The sequence below is a fragment of the Alexandromys fortis genome, unplaced genomic scaffold (assembly GCF_014885135.2).
Source record: "Alexandromys fortis isolate MF-2015 unplaced genomic scaffold, M_Fortis_MF-2015_v1.1 scaffold_10, whole genome shotgun sequence".
In the NCBI taxonomy this organism is placed as follows: domain Eukaryota; kingdom Metazoa; phylum Chordata; class Mammalia; order Rodentia; family Cricetidae; genus Alexandromys; species Alexandromys fortis.
The window spans coordinates 14,848,450-14,873,378 of record NW_026067895.1 but is presented as its reverse complement, the minus strand read 5'-3'; the positions used below and the strand labels follow the sequence as shown (position 1 = coordinate 14,873,378).

At 38.4% G+C, this 24,929-nt stretch overlaps 1 protein-coding gene across 2 annotated transcripts in view; it reads left to right on the top strand.

The window, feature by feature from the left end:
- The window catches only part of Prkg1 (protein kinase cGMP-dependent 1), a 1,099,611-nt gene extending 1,075,118 nt beyond the window's left edge, over nucleotides 1-24,493 (top strand). For both annotated transcript variants that reach the window (XM_050158354.1, XM_050158348.1), the window contains exons 12-18: nucleotides 390-479; nucleotides 6,896-7,037; nucleotides 8,213-8,376; nucleotides 11,113-11,235; nucleotides 11,322-11,384; nucleotides 17,884-17,950; nucleotides 20,090-24,493. In XM_050158354.1, the coding sequence (XP_050014311.1) occupies nucleotides 390-479; nucleotides 6,896-7,037; nucleotides 8,213-8,376; nucleotides 11,113-11,235; nucleotides 11,322-11,384; nucleotides 17,884-17,950; nucleotides 20,090-20,188 (748 nt within the window). In that variant the 3' untranslated portion in view covers nucleotides 20,189-24,493. The remainder of the gene's footprint in view (nucleotides 1-389; nucleotides 480-6,895; nucleotides 7,038-8,212; nucleotides 8,377-11,112; nucleotides 11,236-11,321; nucleotides 11,385-17,883; nucleotides 17,951-20,089) is intronic.
- The last annotated feature ends 436 nt before the right edge of the window (nucleotides 24,494-24,929 follow it).

Genomic DNA, 24,929 nt, shown 5'->3' with positions numbered 1-24,929 from the left:
AAATCAGAACACTAAAACCCAAGTACTGACTTTCATGAGAAGGACATTACAATTTGTCTTTAATCTATTTTTAAATATTCAATTCAATATTGTTAACCCTGTAGACCCTGTAGATAGAACCAGAACTCATTCCTCCCACCTCACTATAATTTTGTACTACAAATACATGATACATGTGCTTAGTACCCTGGCTTAACCATAAAGCAGTACATATATGTATTAAAACACCTTGTTGTAGCCCATAATTATATATATATATATGTGTGTGTGTGTGTGTGTGTGTGTGTGTATATACATATATATATATAAAATAATTCACCAAACTTAAAAGAGTGAATGTGTAAAAGATAATAATGTTTATACTTTTGTTTTCTTGTTCCTGTTCACAGGCTGTACAGGACATTCAAAGACAGCAAATACTTGTATATGTTGATGGAAGCTTGCCTAGGTGGAGAACTCTGGACTATTCTCAGGGATAGGTAAGAGATTTAAATCTTTTCTGTCATGTTTTAGAAAACTAAGTGATCCATAAGGGTCTACAAGAAGAATCCATCATTATCACATACAAAATGATATTCACAGTTTACATATGCTTCTATTTTCAAATGTAAACATGAGGCACAGCCAATAGCAAACAGAACTTACTATAAGATATGTAAAACTCACCTTGTAACTATCGGTACAGGTTGAACCCACCGTAAAAAGGATCATTAGGAAAGTAAGTCCACCCAGGCCTTGTTGATATATGGTTGTTGAAGGAGCTGACTCTACACATTGAATTCCACACTGTGAGCTAACTTGGGGAGACAGAGAGCTGCATCAGAATTGAAGTCTGGCTTGCCTGTCTCTTTAATTGCAACACTTGGTTTTCAGATAGTGACCCTATCTTTAATAGTACTGACAAACTTTTCAAAAGTTGCTTCCAAAGCTCTCTATTTTGAAAACCAACATAAGTTCACTACTCTGTCTTAGAGAGGTAGCTGAATTTAGGGGGGAAATTAATTATTTGCACTTTTTCATGTAAACAATTTGATTTGCCCTTCTGCCCTTCCTTGAGAGGTAAAGTCTGTCTAGAGAGTACACATTTGTTTCTCTGAATTATGAAAAATTGTTTTCTTCATTTTTCATGTCATCAATGTTTTCTCTTGTCGTTTTAAAAACAACTTTGTTTTCTGACATATATTTTTTTGGTCGTGTCCTATAAATGTCCTACCAATGGTTCAAACAGAAATCTGTACTCCCCACCACCCGCTCCATGTTAGAGATCAAATCTAGAGTCCTGTACCTGCTAAAGAAATACTGTCCCACTGAGCTACATCCCCAATGCTGGCTCTCTGCAAGAGGTTCTGCTATGTAGGGCAAACTGTCTTGCAACTCTTGATCCCCATGCCTCTGCTTCCAGAGTGCAGGCATGGTAAGATGCACTGTTGTCTTTACACTTTTGGACAACTTCTTTTTCTTTTATGTTCTGACCTTGCCTTCAGGTTCTTCTTCAATGTATAAGTACACCACTACTTCCACCACCACTACCCCTCTGATAAATTTAGCTAGAGATAACCCTAATATTCCTAAGATGCATATGCATTTTAAGTATCTGTTACTTTTTAGTAGCCTGGGTCAACTGGGTCTTTATGAACTCTTAATTATGTTCTCCTTCCTAAATCTACCCCTTTATGCCTGTGTGTCTTCATATAGAATATATATTCAGGCCTTTGGTCTCAGTAGCCTTACACAAATAAATGTGTTAAATAGATCACTCTCTGCTCTAATATAACTTAATATGCTAGTGGTTTTTATTTATTAATTAGAGTTTTAAAAGAAGCATACAAAGAACTACATGTTGTTGACACAGGATGAAGTCAACATCTATACTAAGCTACCATGTCACGGCATGTTACCATATAGTTGTAAGTTAATAAAAGAGTCATGATTTTGTAGCAGTCATGTGTGTGTGTGTGATAGTGCCCTGGATATACTTTCATAGAAAGTTGTGGTCCCACTCCTCAGAACTCGCTATTTCAAAAAGTTAATGTTTTGTCTGGGAGTTAGCATCTGACATTCTTCATCTGGTTCTACTACTACCTTATTTCTCAATCTGTTAGTTTGTGTGAAACCTTTCTTCTATTTTCTGTTCTCATTAAAGCAGGATGCTCATGAGTAGAATCAGACAGGGAAGTGTAAGCCATACCAAGGCATACCAAGGATCAGCTATGCCCTCAGAGCCCTATAAAATTTGTATTAAGTTCCTTTATTGAAACATAATTATAATAACAGCACTAGAACTCAGCCTGAAAGCATGAGACACACCCATTCATCCACATTCAATTTACTTATGTAGGGAAATATCACCTTGAACTTTTTCTCACGCCTCTTGAGATTAAAGTTTGGTTGGTCACATGTGAGCTACACTGACTGGCTGAGCAGGATAACAAAGAGGGGTTGTGAAGTAGATTCCCTTGGGAGTTGTAGATGGAGAGACAAGAACAATGAAGGTTCATTTTTCTATCTCCAGGGGCTGTGTTATGATCCTCCCTCTCCCCTCCCCTGTACCATCCTTGAGTTATGGATACACAGTTGCTATGTACCCCCAGGGAATGTGATAAGGCATGACATGCTTACTGTGGAGAAACAATGACTGCTTATTATTTCTCCCAATGATTCCAAAATTCTGAAGCTCCATGGAGCTATTGCATGGAAAACTATAATACACATATAGACTTGGTACCCTTTCCCCACTCACCCTCTTCTTCTGTGCTGTACACATATATATATTTTTTTTTCTTTTATTCTACACAGATTTATTTTTACCTTCTCAATAAAATACTGGGAGCCAGGTTTGCTAGCTTATTCCTATAATACCAGCCTCTCAGAAACTTGCAGGGGAGGGGAGATGGAGAATTCCAAAGTTCAAGGTCTCAACCTGTGGGTCACAACCCCTTTGGGGGTCAAACGACCCTTTCACGTGGGTCACATTTCAGATATTCTCATATCAGGCATACGCACAGAAATACACACAGACATACACACAGGTATACACACAAGGAGAACCGAAAATTAAGTTGATGCTACCCGTAGGCAAGATGTGAGGACTGTTAAACAGTCCTAAGGTAGACCCTGACGTATTAATTACCCCTTACATTTTCCATTTACTCTTTAGTAGCTGTTATAACTTATCATCTAGTCCATGAGACATTTTTCTTCCAAAAGTTCTATTTCATTCTTTGAGATGAAGACAACTGCAAATTATTCTTTAATTTTAAGTAAATGAAATTGTTATTGTATTTGCTTCCGTCTAACATCTAAAGAGTTAATGCCTCCTGAGACTTTTAAAAATGTAATTAGCTAATGTAATAAATATTCATTTATACTTATGTTATCAAATAGAATTCAATAGCACATTGGCATGTTAATAAGACATATGCGTCAATACGAGTATTTGATGTATATTTTAATCTAGTAAAGCGGCATGTCAATCGTTAGGTTTTTTTATTTGTTCTTCTTTCCTGCTGAATAACTTAAGTATCTCAGAAATCATGAGTTTCAAATCACATCCCACCTCAATTTCTCATCATTTGTCTTCCTGGATAGAGTTTATGATCCTGGCTGTTTTGTGGAGGGTGATTATTTCATTTCTTCTCTGATGACTTAATACATGGCATCGATTGAGGGTATTTCTAAAGAAATGAGTCAGCCTGCCCAATAGCCTCGCCACCCCATTTTACAACGGATAATAAGCCTGTGTGTGCAACATGCTTGAGATCTGTGTGCTCACGAATGATGGCTGTCACTTGTTAACGATGCCTGGCCTCATTCGATAAGGGATACTTTATCTTTGTTACATTCTGACATCTCGGCATTCAGCCTACGATAAGCTGAGTAAATACTGTGATTGAACTTTAATTGGAGTTCATCAATAAATATATATATAACCCTCTATTTCTATCAAATTGTCGTTTTATGCCATTTAGCTGAAACAGCGACTCCCAAAGCACGTCTGGGAGCCTGTTCTTGGAGTTTGAGTGCAAATGATGTAGCTGTCAAAGCACAATTTGTTCATTTCAAAGAGCTGGCCAGAATAAATGATTTATTTCTTGGAGTAACTCTAAACAGTTGGCAAAATAAGATTTTACTTCTATTTAGATCAAATTTACATTGCCATTAGCAATTCTAATTGTAATGTTTCATTCTGAGTCACTTTAAAGCTATGCTCTGGGACTGTTTTCAATGGCCTTGATCGAATGTTTAGGGGTGCAACCATGCGCTACTGATGCCTTGTTACCATGAATTCATTTCTCAAAGTTTGAGACAAGGCTTTCCTTTAAAAATCAGTTACAGATATACTTTTATAAGGGGTATAGTCAATATAGATTATTGAAAGAATTAGAAGCCAACCTTCTAGAGCCTTGTAAATTTCAAAATGGCTCAGATACAGGTTAGGTACTCCTGATAAAATGAAATAATCAATCTCTGGATTCAAACAAGCCGTGCAGTGTGCAGTCTCTAACACCTCACTCATGTGCTGTTTTGATTAGTGTTTGTCTGGAATGCTGAATGTTCAGGAGACTGAAGTCATATACAACATGGGATATATGTATATATATATATATCTTATTTTTAAATTAAAGCATCTAATTTCAAAGAATCTTACATTCTTGATAGGCAAACATGCTTAAACTTTATTAAGACCAAAGGAGAAAGGGGACTCAAGACAATGAATGCTCTAATCCCTTTCCAGTCTCCAGAACTGCAGACTTTTAGAGGTTTTCTATCCCTTGGAGGGCAAGTGTAGCCTAAGGACATCATCCACTCCCTGCTGTGGAAGGGGTTCTTTCGAGAGAGCTTCCTTCACCCTTAGAAATCACAGTTGTGTCCCTCAGCTCTCACTGGGACAATGGTAGAAACTTAGCAATGCAAGCTAAAGTTCTGACATTTAAAGCAGTAAATGTCTTCATACCTAGAGATTCATTTAATCTGGAATTTTATTTGTAGGATTCATGTTTGAGATAAGGGCTCCTTACAGTCCAGGCTGACCTCTTGCCTCAGCCTCCCAGGTATTGGCATTACAGCTATATGCTCTCATACCTGGCTTAGCTGTGCTCACGCCCACTGCTTGTAACTACTCAGTGAATACAGCAGGTAAGCCAAGTCTGCACAGCTGAACATAGTATTTCTAAATAAAAACTGCCTGCAACACATCTGCTTTATGCTTGGACTTGCAGACGAATTTTGTAAATATGTAGCCACATTCCAATGCTCAGGTTGTTAGACTTTACTCGATTTTTTAAAAAGAAGCAGGTGTCACCAAAATGGAAGCAGGCATCAGGGACCCGCCTACGAGCAAGATCCTGCACCATTATTTATTGGGCACCACCTGAAGTGGTGGTACCTTCTGTTTTATCACAGTTACTTCCAAAGCTTGTAAAGTTCTAACTAACAGTCATAAATTCTCAAGTTATTCATAAAGCACGATTGATAAAAACTCAGAGAAAGATATTGGGGTTCAACCTGAAGGTCAGGAAAGCAAAACAGCCAACCACTGGCTCTTACCTTGACCTCAGTCTGAAATGGTGATCCTGCCTCCAGGAGTCTCAGAATGAAAGTGAGAGCTGTCTCCTCCTGTTTTATAATCCTCTCTATGGCTGGGGTTAAAGGGATGCACCACTGGGATTAAAGGTATGCACCACCCAGTTTCTATGGCAACTAGTGTGGCTACTGGGATTAACGGTGTGTGTTGCCACTACCTGGTCTGTAAGGCTGACTAGTGAAACTGTTTTACTCTCTGATCTTCAGGCATGTTTTATTTATTAAAATATAAATGAAATGCCACTACATATTCAATTGAACCTCAGTATTTGAGAAAGAAAAAAAAAGACATTTATCTTAAGTGCAGTGAATAAAGAAGTATAAAAGTTCTGCTTTAGAGACAAGGAATGACCTTAGAGCTCTCTTTTATTATTATTTTAATCAATAAAACATGTGTATATATAAACACATACACATACAGATGAAACTGAGAAAGACAGGAAGCAGAGAGACAGAGAAAATACTTTCTTGTTAAATGTTGGAATTTAACAGTTCCTTCCCGGCACTTTTTCTTCTAGTTGTGTGTTAGTTCCATGTCTTCCTACTGATAAGAAGGCAATGGTGTAGGAGGTAGACACTGTCTTGGTGGCAGAGGCTTCAGAGACCTAACATAGAGCAGGTGAGAAGGTTGGCAGTGTTGCAGCCCCATGGTGTGGCTCTGTAAACATTGGTCTCTTTCCTTTTCACATGCACAAGAACTCTATCTACACTCTTTAGAAAGATTCATATATAAATTTGCTAAAAGTAACCATGAAAAATCCATATATTTAAATCGTGTATTAATTATATATATAGGCTTATTATGGAAGGTGACTATTTAATATGACTTCTTTGGACTAGAGATACAGCTAGATGGTATAGGACTTGGCAAGTGTATATACATGCATATATATAAAACTAACTGGGTTTGATCCCAAGTAAAAAGAATAAATAATAATTAATTAATCAAAATAACCTCTCATTTGCAAAGCAATAGCATACAAGTGCTAATATAGGACTCTTCTTCTTCCCACGGCTGGGACTCTGCTTTTTATATAGCAGTGGGTTCTTTAGAGGAAGCCACAAAGTCCATGAAACTTAATGTTACTGATCCTTTCCTGAGCCTTCCAGGAAGTCAGATTTAACTGTCCCACTCATAGGGGCCAATAAAACAATCCTTCTAATGGAATGAAAATCATGTAATATGGAGCCAGTTAGACCTCGGCCTCTGTGCCAACTTTGCTGCAGAAATATAATGAACTCACATACACACGAATCAGTTTTCTAGAGAATGAATTTCTCATACACTGTTTATCGTGTTTTCCATTTTCAGGGGTTCGTTTGAAGATTCGACAACCAGATTTTACACAGCGTGTGTGGTAGAAGCATTTGCCTATCTGCATTCCAAAGGAATCATTTACAGGGACCTCAAGCCAGAAAATCTGATCCTAGATCACCGAGGTTACGCCAAGCTGGTCAGTGTGTTTCACACAACAGTTGTGTCCTGGGGTTCTAACGTACTCTTGTTCATTTGTTAACACAAAATCCTTTCCATTTCAGTGTTATAACTTCTTGAAAGCAGTGTGAATACCATAGTTTCCTATTACAATGTATCTCAAATTATGTAAAGTTTTATGAGAAATTAATTTGGCTACATTTGAATTAATAATAGCCCCACAAAGCGTGTGTCCTAACAGCTTCTAGAAAATGCCATTGTTAGCATGTATTCATAGACCTGAAAGCACTTATACATACCGTTCTGTATTTCTAGCCTGCTTTCTGCATCTAAATGCAGTGAAAATTAGTGTTACACAAGACCGTGGACGTTTTAGTATTTGATATTTAAGAATAATGTCTTGAGGAATGAGTTCTGAGGTAATATTATCTAAGTTGTGTTCACAGTGATAACACTAACTACTGGGCAAGAGAGGCTACTGTATAAGAGAAGCTCTTTTATTTAAAATTGTCTATCTTTCATGGGCTTTGAACCCATTGGTACCTGGTTCTAGTTGTAAACTTTTGGAATTGTTACCCAGGCATGGGCTTTAGATACATCTGTATCAACAGCATGTAACTATTTGAATCTAAACCAAATCACTTTGCAAAAAGGAGGTTTTCTGTATTTGTAGCGCCTCCAATACGTTCACAAAAAGAGGATAGATTTTTGTTTTATCTACTTGTTTACCAGGAGTAGAATATTGCTCTCTTAATTGTGCTCCTTCAACAGTAAACCTTCTTGTCATATATTCAATACTGGAGCTGTCGACTTCATACATCAGAAGATAGCATGCATATTCTAGGAGAACTTTTATAATGGCCCACCTGTATCTCCACCTCTTTAAAGGAGAAATTCTTTCTTTATTCCACAGCCAATATTCGGGGGGAGGGAAGGTCATAGAAAAGATGAAAATGTGTTTCTAGAAACAGGCTTTTCTTTTAATGGTTTTAATTGTATCTAGGTTCAGGTTTCCCTTTTCTCATTGGAACAGAATTTGAACAGGGCATCTGTGTTTGCAACACACATGATTCCTTTCAGAAAACAGGACTGTAAAGACTTTTTTTTGGTATTATCAATGTGCTCAGCTAAATACATATTTTTCTACAGCTTGATCATAAATAGCTTAAGTGTCTTGCTTTCTCTCTTCATAAGGTTGACTTTGGCTTTGCAAAGAAAATAGGATTTGGAAAGAAAACATGGACTTTTTGTGGGACTCCAGAATACGTAGCCCCAGAGATCATCCTGAACAAAGGTCATGACATTTCAGCTGACTATTGGTCGCTAGGAATCCTAATGTATGAGCTTCTGACTGGCAGGTATGGACATTTCCAGGGAACTGTGAACAAGAGGCCTCAGACAGCTGTGCACTCCTGTTTTTGCACTCTGAGTACATGATCTTCAGTGTACCTCACTATACCATGGAACTCAACTTCAGTTATTATTGCAAATAGTCACATATTCATAAAGAAAGCAGCAAAATAGATCACTTGAGTGCAAACAATTCAACACCAACTTTAATCTTGTCATTGCTGCTATCATGTGTATATGTATGAGTGTGTGTGTGTGTGTGTGCTTGTGTGTGTATATAATAGAGAGAGATCAAGTTTTCTTGGGATTTGTTACACTGGTCATTTAGCTGACCATACAGTACAAGAAATGATAATCATATAAATAATCCTATGGACAGATTTCCTTGGAAATAAGAGGACTGGCTTATAGTCTTTGTATTGAAATAGCTAAAATGTCAGCTATTTGTTCATCATAATATTATAACCAACAGTCATTAGGAATACCGAAGGACATAAGACAGGCTACGAGTTCCCCAAGCAATACTACTGTAAGAAAAATGAATGTCCCACCGTGGTACGTGCTAAAGACGTTGAGTAACCCGGGGTCAGCTCGACCTGTGGAGTTCAGAAGGCTTCTGTACAATATAATTCTGTACAATGTAAGGCTAAGACTGCCTAGGCCTTGCAGGAAGATTAGAATGTAGATGAAGAGAGAGGGAACATTTTAAGCATGGCTTTCCTCAAAGAAAATTGAAAGATAAGAGTAACCGATGATTCAGAAATCTCCACTATTAGGTGTTACCATTGGCAGAATGCTCGGAGCAACAACACCATGATGTATCTGAAGCCAATTTTCTAAACTCGGTGCTGAGGAATTGATATCAGAGGCACAAATACGTGATGCATGCATGGTGCTGGCCATGAGAGGATTAGGGATGCAGTTAGGTCCAGCTTCTCTTTATCACCTTTAATGTTGAAAGATGGCTTCCCAATAACCATGTAGTCCCAAGGAAGAAAAGAATTTAGCCAGGGTAGTTTACATGAAAAGCTATTCCTATACTTAAAACATGACATAGATATTGTTCACGGAGGCCTTTCTCACAAACACTGACTGGTAAAGTCAGTAAAAGAGTGAATCTGTGAGAGTCTCTGCAACAGAGAAACTGGCAAATGGGGTGTTGTTGTGTTTAATATGATTGATTAGAATTTAGACGAAATATTTTAAATGTTATTGAAGAGAGTGTAAATACTATATTCTTCGACCATTTTAATACCAATGTCAGTAAACATGGAAGGAAAGCTATAGATACATTTATTTCTCATCATTCAAAATTAATGATCTCAAATATTTTTAATAATTGAAGCATGACATTACAAAACTCAAAGTTCAGATATCTTTCCTTTATTTTAGAACAATATTTTAGAAATTGATATTGTTGTTAAAAAATACATATTCAAAGCTTATAACTTATAACTCCTGCTTGAAGCAAAATTAAGTTGAACACATCTGCATTTTAAAAAAGATATACAGTATAATCCTGTCTGTGCCTGTGCAGACAAATAATTTTATGAAGTCATGTTCATCAAATGTTGCTTATTAATATTTGGGGCATTATATAGCTATTTTCTACTAAATAACATTTCATAGTGTTATGAATATCTTAGTGTAGATTAGGCATGCATCATCTTTAAAATACACAAAGGCATCTCTAATAAATTACTTGGCTGTCTAAAATAAACACAAATGTGAAAAGCGCCAGCTAGAAAGTGTTAAATTTAAAAAATAAAAAATAAAAAAGTTTTTAAGCGGGCAGTGGTGTCACATGGCTTTAATTCCAGCACTTGGGATTTTATACCTTTAATCCCAGGCCGGGGGATCTCTGTGAGTTCAAAGCAACCTGATAAACAAGAACTAGGACTGTAACACAGAGAAATAACCCAACCCCCCAAAAAGTGCTAAACTAATCACAAAAAGACTAAGTATTTGAGTCTTTATTTTTGAAACAAGATCAAAACTGGCAAGTTAACTCAAAAAAATAAAAAGGACATTCCACGATCTCCTGAGTAAATTGGGAGCATGGGGACCTTGGAAGAGGGTTGAAGGGGAGGGAGAGGCAAAGAAGGGAGCAGAGAAAAATGTAGAGCTCAGTAAAAATCAATGAAAAAAGGATATCCCATTCTAATACCACAGAAAGTGCAGACAGTAAGAGATTAAACAGAATCACATATGTATCCATTTGAATGGCAAGTAAAGCCGCAATCCCTAGCTAATAATATACTAAAGTAAATAGAAAGACACTCACAAATAAGAGAAGCCTAAAAGTGAAGAATATGAGCTCCTATTAAAATAAATAAAATAAAATCATTCTTAAGATTTATTCCCCAAAGAGGTATAAACCCAGAAAGTAGCTTCTGAAGAAAGAATTTGTCGAGTGTATGATAATCACCCAAGTGGCACCCTTGAGGCGATGTGGAGTTCGGGAGACAGCACAGTCACTAACAAGGGCGTGAGAGGGACCGTTGCACAAGCCGCATCCAGCAGGGGTTTTGTGAAAGAGCGGCCCGGGAAGCCTTCTACAATGCTTGATTATTTTCTAACTCGCATTCTGTTGTGGCTAGCATAATGCGTGTCTCATTCCAGTGCCGTAACTGAGGCAGTTCCCCTCCACATAAAAGCTGACGTCCTGCGTGTGGCAGTAACACCTTTCTAACTCCTATTCCGTGAGTAAAAAGCCCTGTCTCTTTCTGTCTTCTTCCTGGCAGCCCACCTTTCTCAGGCCCAGACCCGATGAAAACCTATAACATCATCCTGCGGGGGATTGACATGATAGAATTTCCAAAGAAGATTGCAAAAAATGCTGCTAACTTAATTAAAAAACTATGCAGGTAAGTATCTGAAGTGCATCGTTTGAAAAGAATCATAATGCGGAAGTATCCGGCTTTTTTTCACATGACGATTATTTCATTTTCAGGGACAACCCATCAGAAAGGTTAGGAAATTTGAAAAACGGAGTGAAAGACATTCAAAAACACAAGTAAGTTATTTTTTTAATGTAATTCAAAAAAACATATCAAATTTCCCCAGAGTGGAAGTTTTTAGTTATTGGTCAGAACATTCAGTTTTTTCTAATCTTTTCTATGTGTACCTGGGAACTTATTCATTTCTATGCAGCAATCTATTGACTCAGTTTCTCTCCATTAACACTAACCAGTATTTATTTGTTGTGCCCCTTGGAACAAAGCAAAACGTGTATATTTCTAAACTTTGTTTTCTGCTGCATGAGGAAAGCAAAATTGCTCCCTAAATCATACCCTATTTTTTTAATTAAAGGTCAAATCTAGAGATAGAGCTACATAAAGAGGTTTCTAATCATGGACGGCAGCGGGAGTAGGAGACAGGGACACAGCCCCATGTCCCTCTTAGAGTAGCTGAAGCTCTTTCTTAGGCTTTCTCTACTCAGGCCAAAATGGGATTCTTGACTTCACTAAGGAGAGCCCTGCGTTTCAGGTCAGCCCAAGATGAAGCAGAGTTGAAGTTATTAGGAAGGGATTTCTAATGTAAGCATTCAGAAAGACATACCCAAGTATGGATGTAGGCTTTCTCAACGGTGCCACACTCGGGTGTCTTAGCAAGAGCCATGGGTTCAATTTTGATGGCTACCAAGTGATAGCTTCAAAGGTTGCTAGGAATATCTTTGTTTTCTTTTTTGCTAATTTTTCCCTAAATTTTTTCAAATGAGAATATGAGGTGGCTCTTGAAATAACTGGGATAAGATAAAACTTACCAGGGTTGAGTTACTAGGGTTGCAAAGAGGGATTAAGACTTTTTTTTGTATTGTGAGGGAATTTCAGTGAGTCCTGAAAATTCACCCGTGTTTAATTTCCAACAGCTTAATATGCCCCTGATATCAAAAGGTAGGAGTAGAACAAAAATTGAAAGTCGTGGAGCACATTCATGCCCTTGACTCAGACCAAACATTCTCTAGGCAAATCACTCCCTGGGTGGAATTCCAAGTTATTTCCATAAAGGGAACAAGAACCTAGTTAGTTCCTTAGGTTTTTGTTTTAGGTAGGGACCAGCTACTTCCCTAATTCAGGATCAAGGTTGTCTGGCAACTAGCCACACCTGTTTACAATAGCCTTGGGAGAGCAGAACTCTGATTTACAACTAGGTGAGAACTTTGAGTTAAAGCACAATAACCTCGAACTAAAAACAAGTCCCAAAACTCTCTGACCTTTGGCCTCTTTAGGCCTCCACAATGCCTTCCTTTTTATTAATTTTAATAAAGCCTGTGCTTCTGCAACAGGACAGATGATCATGGGCTTTCTAGTGAGAGTCCTAGAGAATCGTAGGCTTACAAGTGGGAAAGAAGAAAGGTCATGTACACTTAAGCCTTAAGCAGATTCCTTGTTTTAACAGCTCTGTGTAACAGTAACATTGTGTCTATGTAGGTAATCTTCATAGCAAATGGTTCTCGACTCTGATCTAACCAGAAGCTATGACCAGACTCTGGAGTGAAGTGTTACTTCTCCTTCTCATGCCCTCTCAATCTTCTCTTCCAGTCTTACCTTAGTTCCCCCCCTCTCCCCCCCCCCAGACTTTGATCCCTTAAACTTAGTGGTGGATAATGCTCAAAGGTCTATATTTTAAAAGGTCTTTGCTCTGAACAGGGATGCCAACATTAAGCATCCAGACAGCTAAAGTCTCAACCTATGATACCTGAAAATGAGATAAGAATGTCTGAGTTTGGACCCTGGAGGATCCTCATCCCATGGAAATCTATAAGGGGCAGTATGGTGACCTGGGACAGCAAACATATAAATGAGAAAGTATAACATAGATTGTTATATTTAATGTTAGCAAGAAAAACAACAGTGCCTCTTTATTCATGAGATACCTGACAATCAAGATGCTAGTAACTGATTGAAACTTAAGTCAGATTCTGACCTAGATTGGACTGAGGATACAACACAAAGCCTGACCTATCAGATATATATGCTCCACTCTAATAATGAAGGGTGTGGGCTCTCCATGTGCTGCTATCAGAATATTGAGGGTCACCTTCCTTATCATCTTTTCAAAAAAAAATGTAGTCTTTAAGAAATTCATATATGTACACAATGAAATATGATCATATCCATCCTAAATTTCCCCCTCCAGCTCCTCAAGGATACCTTTTGAATTTCAAAGCCAGAACCCTTGGGCTGCCATAGAACCTACTGATAGTTATATACTGAGAATATGGTCAAGCATAAAAGAACAATTCCAAGAAGGAATCCAGTGTAAAATACATTACAAAAAAAAAAAAAAAAAAAAAAAAAACAGTGTGAGGTTTAGACCATTGATTAAATATGCTAACTGTGTCTTCAAAAACGACAAAATGCCAAATTTGTAAGGGGGATTTATCTTTGCATTTAGGAAGATTGATATTAAGATGTCTCATTTATTTATTATTTCTTGTTTGAAGAGAATTTTTAGAGCTTTACAGAATTTACAGCTTTAAGTGGAATGTTCTCGGGATATCATTGAAGCTAGGGAGTCTCAGGAGGGACAATTTTTTATAGAATATATGGCATTATGAGTACTCTCAGCCTGTGTGTGATTAGATCTCTATCCACCGTGTGAAGCTGGACAGCACACGTGGGAAATACATTCTTGACAGGGAAGCGTTTGAGTAAGATCTCGTTGTCAATCTCTTTCTCTGAACATACCGGCCCTTTGTAAGGAGTTAAGGAAAGGTGCTTAGTTCCACCTCCTTAGCGATTATGGAGGTAAAACAGACAGGACATTGTGGCTGTTTGGATTATAGACTTTATGATCCTTTAGCTCCAAAGACATAAGTGACAAGAGCAGTTAATGCCTTTCTTTCCGGGGGGCGTGAATCACGAAGTCCCTGAGTACTTTTCTTCTTAACAGTTTGAACAAGAGTTTTCTGTTGCCTTGAGTTTACCAGGCATTTCCAGTCAAGTCTGTGGCCCGCGCTTTCTCTGCTTTGCTATGGGGTGAACTTATATTTGGTTCTGGGACAGGTGTATTAGAGCCGCATCTGTTTATAATCTACAAGCATTGTCACAACCCCTACCGCTTGTGAGCATCTTAGCTATTCACACACTGTAGGAACCAGCTGCAGAAGCAAGCTGCAAGTGTCCCCTAGTGTTTAAGTGAAGAGTCCTCACGCTGTCTTACTCTGCTACGTAGAAGACACAAGGCTTTTCTAAATGAAAACTTCCCAGTGCTGGGGCTGATAAGAATCCCTGTGGCTTAGGGGCATCCTTCTCAACACCATACAAGTCCAGTTAGTAAGTAGTCCTAAGTTGTTGATTAAGGCAAAGAACAAAGCCCCAATAATGAAAAGAAAATTGACATTTTTAACCTGTCTGGAGTTTTCTGGGGCACTTCAATGTTGACTGAAGGCTTTTGCTTAAGAAAACTAGGGCAATGCCGCCTGTAAAGGCATCCATCATTAGAGCTGAAAGTCCGTAATTCCCTTGGGAGGGTAGGACTAGTTTGGGCTGGTATCTGTGGTCTAGCACTTGTAGAACATCGGTCCAGGCCCTTCTGCTTTGGAAGTCTCCACTGAAAAGGCCAGTATTGTTCTGTCGGGCTTGTCTTTAGGAATGACTTTTTCTTCTGCCTGATATTCTCAGTTCTCTTTCTTTGTCCTGTCATGTCTTGCCAAAAAAAAATTAGTATGCTGGTTATTATGTGACATGGAGAGGTTCTTTCTGGTTTTGTCTATGTGGGGCTCTTCGTGCCTCCTGCCCTTTAATGGGCATCTCTTTCCTTAGATTCTTCTATGATTTTATTGAAAATCTATTTAGTGCCTTTGACCTGGGTTTCTTCATCTACACCTAAATTTGTATCTTTGGTCTTTTTATAGTGTATCAGATTTCCTAAGTGTTTTGTTCATGTGTGTGTGTGTGTGTGTGTGTGTGTGTGTGTGTGTGTGAGAGAGAGAGAGAGAGAGAGAGAGAGAGAGAGAAAGAGAGAGAGAGAGAGAGAGAGAGAGAGAGAGAGAGAGAAAGAGAGAGACAGAGAATTTATATTTAACAGTTTCTTTGACTGAGTGATCCATTTCCTCTAGCTTATCTTCAAGACCTGATATTGCTGGGTAGTGCTGGCACCTGTCTTTAATCTCAGCACTGGGGAGGCAGAGGCAGATAGACCTCTGTGAGTTCAAGGCCAGCTTGGTCTACAGATCTAGTTCCAGGACAGCCTAGGCTACACAGTGAAACACTGCCTTGAAAAAAAAATCTTTTTTTGAAGACCTGATATTATTATTTCTTCTACTTGATGCAATCAGTTGCTGAGACTTTCCCATGACCTTTCTGTTTAGCTCCCTGTTTCATCTTGTTATATCATTGTGGCTTTTCTTCAAAGGATCTATCCTTTTTATTTAATGTTCATATCTTGGTTCGTTTTCTTCACTTTGCTCAGCTGTTTGTAGTTTCAGGCTCCCCATCTAGGCATTTGTTCAGAACCCCTCTGAGTTCCTTGAATGTATTTTATTTGTCGGTTTTTTTTTTCCCCAGTGGAGCCTAGGTATCTGGAGTTAGATATTTGGCAGTTTGGGTTGTGACTATTTCATCTCATCTTGGTGGAGTGGTATTTGGATCTCAGTTTGCTCTTACCATAACATGCTAGGTTATGGACCAACTGAATGGTTCTTCGTCTTCAATCTTGGGGCCACTCTGTTGTAGTGTGAATGGGGTTTCAGAAGTAATCTCAGCAAGTGAGAATGCAACTTCTGAGTCTATGAGTGAACCTTCTGTGGACTGAGAAGAATTTCTTTGCCAGTCTTCCGTTGTGGCAACCTCATCGAGTTCTGCAAGTGCTAGTTGGGTTGGAGGACCTGGAGTCGCAGTTAGAGTAGGCAGTGCAATGTAGGGGTGTGATGGATAACAACACACCATCTTCAAGGTGTTGTGGAAGCCAGGATGGGTATCCTTATCTAGAGGCAGGGACACAAGATGTTATGATCCTAGGGTGTCCTGGTAGGTGGCATGGCAGACCGTCTTTGGAAGTTTCTACCTGGAATTCCAGGTCAAACTCCATACTGGACCAGGGGAGGAAGGTGGGTATGACAGTTGGATAATAAGCAGGGAGTTGTGGGAAATGGGCCTAAGGGACCTACCTAAAATTCAGATCCAACTCTGCACTGTATGGTAGCAGTAAGTAGGGTGGCTAATATGAACATGGGTGCCAAGATGCACTATGGAACCTAGCGTGGTTCCAGAAGTAGAATCAGACTGGATGCATGGGTGGTAGGTAGGCAGGAGAGTGGAATAGTTTTGAGGGGCATACCAGAAATTTCTGGTTAGATTCAATATGATGCCAAGATGCAGTGGTGGGTTAGGTGACTCATACACAGGCAGAATGGGTCTGAGGGAACCTACATGGAGTTATAGGTTATATTCCATTTGGTGCAGTGGATAAAGGGACTCCTATCAAGGCAGGAGTGTAGGAAGAAGAGGTCTGAGGAGACCTGTCTATTGTCCCCTGCCAGATCTAGGTGGTTTGGGGTTAAATAGCAGGTATGGTGGCTGACAGGCTGGTCAATGGAAAGAGTCTTGGTGATCTGCCTGGAATTTTCCTTCAGACTCCACTCAGATTACAACCGTATCCAAGGGACCTATGAAGTCACACTATATTCTGATTTACCAAAAAAGGGGGATGAGAGAATATTTCTTATCTGACTTTTGAGGTACAATTTGAGCCACAAAAATCATATATATGGCTATTTCCAGCACACATAGCTTACCCTCTCTTTAGAAGCTCATGGCTTACTTGGGTGAGTCTTACTCTTTGCAAGTGTTTCTCTTTCTAGCAAGCCCCAAGGCTGAAATCTATGTTAAAATACTTTCTTAACCAGTTTTAACTCTGCCCCATACTGGCTCATCCTGAAATTATTTTCTGCAACCAAGTCAAGGATCCCATTTTTGCCTGAGCCGAGACCTCTGAAAGACTACTTCAGGCTGTGACAAGTGCCAGTGTGGAGCTGGTCTTTGATCGTCCACCCCCGCTGTAACTGGCAGATTGATTCACTGGCAAAGATGGAAAGTGTTTGTGGTGCACAGAGAAAAGCACATTATGACATGTATTAAATTAAGATAGCGCGAGAACTTAGACATACAGACAAAACTGAAATTGCAAAACAGTTGCATGATAAATTGGTGTGTGAATTTGGCAATTAAACCTTAAGTATAAATATTTTTAAAATCTTTAGATACGATGATTTTAAAATATTTTAATAATTTGACAAAAATTATGTTTAAAAAAATTAATAGTTTTTTTACATTTTATAAAATAAGGTCATTGAAAACATTCTGAGCCGTATGTGGCAGCACACATCTGTAATTTGGGAACTGGAGGCAGGAGGATCAGTAGTTCAAAGTCATCGTCACCTACAGAGTAGGTTTGAGGGATCTTAGACTACATGAGACCCTTCTACGTATCAGTTATATCAAATATGCTGTAGTGTGAATATGTAACAGAGATGCAATGTCTTACTTGTCTTTATTTTTGCTTCTTAGATGGTTTGAAGGCTTTAATTGGGAAGGCTTAAGAAAAGGCACCTTGACGCCTCCCATAATTCCAAGTGTAAGTAGACTTTTTAGTTAATAAACGGTACACACCTGATGGCATTTTTCAATCAACAAAGACTTGATCTTTTTAGACTTTTATGATCCAATTATAAAAGCTATGAAGCACCATATTAAAATGATGGTCTATTCTGAAATCCAAACATAATACCAACAAATCTGTGGATGGTTATTATGCGTATGATGTATCTTTATCTTTTTAAATTCTTCATTGAAACTCAAGTGCCCTTTATCCATGAAAACAAGTTAGCTGTTGTTATGGTACATGTTATAAATGTGTTTGTAGCTAAGAGGATATAGAATTTACAGCAACCGTTTTCAGCGTTGTCTCACTCACATGTCTACACCTACCCTAGCATGAGTTGGAAGCCGTATGTTCTTTCCTCCTTCTATTAGTATCTGAAAGGTGATTCTCTTTTTTAGTACAGTTGATTTGGGGCAGGGGCAATGCTGTTAAATAGCTAGTTCACTGTGTGAATTGTACACACCATATTAAACTAAAATAGATTCCAACTGAAAGCGGTGCACTGCCCCTGCTAAATACAGCGTGCTGTGTTTTTTTTTTTTTAAGAAAAAAAAAAAAAGGAAGGGACAGATTTATTATGGTCCTGTGAATTTTGTTTATATGCTCCAGTTCTTTGGGATTAACTCAATAGACTTTGTATATAGAAACACTGTCCTTCTGAGATTTATTTCTTTGTTGATTGCTTTCTTTTTAAATTCAGGAAACAAAATAAAGTGCATATCACCGACCCCAATTACATTCACGGGTTTTGTCTTTAGAGTAAGGGTAGAATAAAAAGAGCCCAAATAGTTAATGTAAATTTTTCTCACCCAAATTTATAGGGATGACTTTTATATAGTAGGGATAGTTAGAAGAGTTTGGTGCCCTGAAGATGACACTTAGCCAGCAAATATGGAAGAATTGTGCTCAAGTTTAGAACAAACCTCTAAGCTTCCATTACACTTAGAATAAACATATTTCTTAGAATGTTTTCATTATACTTTTAAAAAATAACGAAAAAAAAGTCTCAAAAAACAAAATAAAATAACATACAAAATCCATAATATGGCCTTCCAGGACCCATATCCTGGCTTCTGCCTCCTTTGCTGTTTTTACCCCATTCCACTCTCCTCTTTTGTGCACCAGTCATGATGGCCAGTTAGCTTCAGAACATAGAGCCCTCTTAGGAACTCGGTGTGTGCTCTACCTGTTAGCCTTCGGGCATCATGCTGGCCTGCCTCCCTGTCACCTGGCAAGATGCACCTGTCAATATGCAGGGGAATGCCTAGCTAGCCCAGGGTCCCACGGCCGCACATGCACTTGTCAGCATTCAAGGCAAAGACTTAGCCAGCCTACAGTCATTACATCATGCGCTGCATGGCCGCTGCAATGCCCTGTATACAAACACCAAGCCCCTTTAAAAGCAGTTGCAGTCGGGCGGTGGAGGAGCAGGTCTTTAATCCCAGCACTTGGGTGCCAGAGGTAGATCTACAAGAGCTAGTTCCAGGACAGAAAACAAAAGACAAACAAAAACAAACGTGTATAGGTTTGCATGATAAAATGCCACCCTCCCATAGGCAGACTGAAATCCTGTCATTTGTAACACCGTGGAGAGGAATGAAGATCACGTTCACAAATTGAGTGATTTGAGCACAGAGAAGTCAAAAGGAGTACACAGTCAGTCCCCTGTGCATGTTGCTCTTTCGAAGGTTGCGATTAGAATTTTGCTCACCAGAGGCTGGAGAACCTAGGGATCGCAGAAGAGTGGAGAAAGACTCACTTTAGCTACCAAGTTAGACAGGAGCAGAAAGCAGTGGCATACGATTGCACTGGAGCAGAGTGACAGAAGACAATAATAACGAGGAACTTTACATTTCAAGAACTAGAAAAAAGTATGTTCAAAGTCCTCATAAGGAAAAATGTCCAGGAGACAGACACATTGAATCTGATCTAAATATTACCGAAGGCACACATTGATCTCATTATCCATCAGCATATACAGATTTTGTTTTTGTGCATCTGTTTAAAGAATGCATGAATAACTATTCTTTTTAATGATGGAAAATAAAATCTCTAGCTCACAATTCTACCCAAAATAGCAAAACACCTTTTTCTCATTCTCTCCCGTTGCAGGTTGCATCACCCACAGACACAAGCAATTTCGACAGCTTCCCTGAGGACAGTGACGAGCCACCCCCTGACGACAACTCAGGCTGGGACATAGACTTCTAATGTATTTCTCTTACCTGCTTCTGCCTTGCTGAAGACAGCTTTTTTCTGAGACACGGCTGCCAGCAAACCTGAGGGAAAGAGAGAAGATTAGTGCTCGGGGTCACCATGATGCCTTTGATTGATGCTGCTCCAGTAACTACAGTGGCATTAGGACTCATTGCTTAGATTATGATAGTGCTCTTTCCATGTTTTATGTTTGAACCTACAATAACAGTTGACATGGTGGTCCTGAAGCAAAGCCTTTTACCAGTAAAGTGATGTTTTCTATTGTTGCAATGGCCTTGCTTTGCTCTGATTATATTTTGAAAGAGTGTAGGAAACACTTCCATCCAGTAGAAGAGTCTGTATCTTGCTAGAACTACCAAGAATAGAGAATAATATATTCGGTACGATAGATGACTGTGGTACAGAAAACCTGGGCTCTTCCCTTTCATCAAGGGAAGGGAGTGGAGCCTGTGACTTCAAGCCAGTATAGACATCGTACAAAGAGGACCACACATCCGTGGGTCACAGAGGTCATGTCAAACCAGTTTCTTTCCTAGCAGATGACGAGACTGAATGTTACCTTTCTTTTCTGATAGATTCTAAAAGTTGGCCTGATACAAAAAGCACAACCGCTATGGTTCTGTACGGGCCTCCCACGGCGGGTACAGATGCAGTTTTGGAGGATTGAAAATGGGCATGGTAATTGAGAAATTGGCAAGACAAAGTGGAGGGGGAAAAGAATTCACAATACCATTTCATATCTTTAAAAACTATATCTATTGTGCTTAAAGATGGTCCTGGAAATGACTAGCAGCCAATTGGTTTTATTTATTACCTAACACCCTCAAACTGAGGCTTAAAATATTCCCTTTTTATAAGAATAACCCCTTAGGGTAGGGGTGGGATAGGGTGGGGAGGAATGAAGACCCATCCAAAAAAATAAACATGAAAAGGTGCTATGTCTATCTTTCATCTGTAATGTCAGTGTCTGAATGGACGACACAGATTCTAACCATCATGTCTAGCCAGAGACTCAAGCATTTTCATAACTTTATTAGAAACAAACTCCCGTCAGATGTCACAGCACAGTCCAGGGCTCAGAGAGAAAGGATATTTAAAAAATGTATTTAAACTAGTCTCTTGTCTTAGGCCTGAACCAAAACACTGTATATACAGTCTGAAAGTCCCAAGTCAATGGTATTACAACTATACTAAGGAGCTTTGTTTATTTGAGGAGGAAAACCAAACTGGGCCAGGAGTTGAGGACCTTTCCTTGGATAAGTTTATCAAAGTTAGAAGGGGTTAGAGAGGAACACAGATGATTTCTCCAACCTGCATTTTATCTAAATAGTGCAGAAGTGTTACAACCTTGGAATTTCACATAAGCTAGAGAAGACAAAATTTGAAAATGTCAAGCTAACTGTCTTTTTCATACGAAGAAAAGATCATCCAATTAAACCAAGTATGTTGTTGGCAGGGCAGTTGACCTCTGTTATCAATAGGCAGAATCCTCCAGAAGCTTTATTGGTTGGTAGCATTTTTCTCATACTGATAAATGTACAACCGTCCACGATGGCATCCTGATATGGAAATGTGTATTAATGGTTGTTTGCTATTTTTTCAGTAGGGTTTTTTTTTTAATGTAGAAATTCCTATAGAAATCTTTCCATTAGGTCATCACAGACTAACCAATAAATCACAGGAGTTTTCTTTGAAATTTCATACTCAAAACTACTTTCAAATGTGCTTTTCCTATCAAAATATAATACTCTAAAACATTTGAGGCCTAAAACTACTAGAAGTACATTTAATTTAGGGTAAAGTTCAATTAAAACTTTCATCCTGATATTATTATTATGTTATTGGAATCCTCTCCCTCATAAACAATTTTTCAAGATTACTAGAGTACCCAAAAGATCTGTGAATTTCAACAGACTAAATAATATAAAATCAAACACATCTGGCTAAAATTCAGTGATTCCTAGAAGCTTATTTATCTTTTAACTGATTTTTTAAAAAACACATAATTACAACATTATAATCAATGTTTGATTTTTTTGCAAGATAATGTGTCTTAGGTATGTTAAAGGCTTGCTAGGATGTTACATTTACCTTGTTATTAGAAAGGGAATTGTCTCTCTAATTTTTCAAATATCCACAAATCCCCAGGAATTTGCACGGACCATGTATTTTGGGACTTGGGTTTGAGGCTAAGACAACTTGCGCGAATACATGGGTTCTATGATGAGGAAAGGCATTGCTTTCAGCACAGTGTGACTGTGGGCTGTTTTCCACTTGTGATACACCTTTGTTCATTTCATCCACAGCTTTTATTAGGATGGCCAACACGATCACAAAAGATAAAAGTGAACTCTAGCTTCCAGGAATAACTAACAGAAAACATCCATCAGATTTTCAACATTGAATTTTAAGGATTTAAATCTTGTCTTAATCAAGACACTAGGGCTATAACTCATGGCCAGCTTCATAAACCACATTTTACTTTCTGGACTTTTCCATGCCCCCAGTTTTTCTTTTTTTCTTTTTCTTTTTTTCTTTTCTTGCACTAAAGACCATCTGGATAAACTAGAATAGTGCCAACTTGTTTGATTTGCTCACTGACTTTCTTGGTGATACTTTTGTGTATGGGAAATAGGGCTTTCTGTGTGTCTTAAATCACAGAAAAACTGAAAACTGCCAAGGAAAGGACATAACAATATTTAATTAGACTGAAGACATTAGAGAAAATGAGTTTTGGAAATCGTTATAGTTGATTTTTATACTTAGGATCTTTATTATTTGGATGTGAATCAGATTCATGTAGCATTTAAACCAAGTTTATTTTTATTATAATCCTCACAAGTCATAGCTTTTTTTCTTAAAATTGGAGAACATACATGTGAATTGCACATGGAGAATAATATTGCAACTACTGACTCGTTCTCACTTTGCTTCCAAATGATAGACCTGATGGTGAAGCTAAAGAAGTCAGCTACCATACTGAACACAAGGGTATTAACCCCAACTTTATACAATAGAGGTATCTGTGCATTTCCCACAATGTTTTCTTTCACAATAGGACCACAACAAATATTTATGTAAATAGATATTTTGGGTGATATTTTGTGGTACATATAACTTTTTTTAGTGTTTCACAGCATTATGATTTCATTTTATTTGTATTAAATAATGTTCTAGGTCCAAGTAGACTTGAATGAACGTCATAATTGTTAGTATTATTGAAACTTCTGTCAGCTCTACTGTCACTCATGGGTCCCATAGTTTAGAACATGACCTGGCTATCTGGCATTGTTGCAAGTGCCTTAACCTCATGGCATCTTATTAAGAAAACAAATTTGGTGTTATGCTGCATGACAAAGACAAACACACCTCAAAATGTTGTCCTTTCTTAGCTTGCTGCGTTTTACAGTTCTTTCTGCTAACAATTTATAAGCCTTTATTATATAATATTGATGAATTACAGAAATGATGAAGTTGTTATCTTATTTCTGTTAAGTGTACCAGAGCTGTGTGTCTGTTCATGAGATACAGCGTCATTTCTGTGAAATGTATAAATGTATGTGCAGGTCAAATTACTATATGACATACTATCAGTCTGTATACAGGTATTCCTGTTTTGCTCAGCTGTGCAGACTCAGTAAAAAACAAAAAAAAGTAGTGCAGTCAAATCCTAATGTGTCTCATTTTATAGATTCCATTAACAATGGTCCAATCCAAAAGAAAAATTGGAAATGACTGCTCACCACAGCTCATTATGAAACCAATGATGAAAATGTACCTTGGTGCACCCCTCAACAAAACAGGATGCTTTCTCTGAGTTCTTGTATATGCAAATCAGGTATGAGGCAACTTTTCAGGAGACCTTGAAAGCAAAACGCGGGAAGTGTGTCGGTAGCCCTCCTCCTTCTCGGCCCCTGCATCAACAGACAGAGCTCTGGGACCTTGGCAATGACTCAGAGGTTGGGCTTTCTAAGTAAAGAGATGTTTCTTTAAGCATCATCTATCCAGTTTATTTCAACGTATGATGTTTTTACAACTGGTCAGTTCTTTTGTATTCTTACAGCTATGGTTATTTGGCCGTCCTCTTACAGTTTGTGCTACGTGAAAGAGTCTCTTGTTAGAATGCAACAAACTGTCATCCAATGGTCGTCGGCCACTTGCACTCTCTTGGTGTAGATTAAAAACTTTTTCATAACTTAACCTGCTTTGATTTGCTCTGTATTTTCCCTGCAGCTGTAATTGCAGAGTGCCTGTTGGATACTTTATAGAGTTGAAATAAAAAAAATAATTACTTTTGAACTTATTTGTGTTTAATTCCAGATGAGTCAACAAATAGAACGAACGTAGTAATCAATACTGCACTCGAGATGCCAATTAGTCACTATTTAACAATGTACAGAACACCTGCAACCCAAGCATCTTTCATGAAATCGCATTACAGAAGAGTAACTCAATGATTCATATCTAAAAATTCAGCGCAAATAGCACCAGACCATCCAGTGTGGAGAGAGAAACGAGACGCCACATCCAATAAGAAACATTTGATATGTAAAGCACTTCCAGAGTCTAGCTTCCTTGATTCTCCCACTAAACTTCATGATTAACAATAGATTTTGTTATTTGTTAATAAATAGATTTTGAGGACAATGCGGATGTGAAAACTCACCCCTCTGAAATGATAGGCATGCTCTTAGTGCCTCCCTTTGCTCCTCGCTGAAGGACCTGACTAACCGGT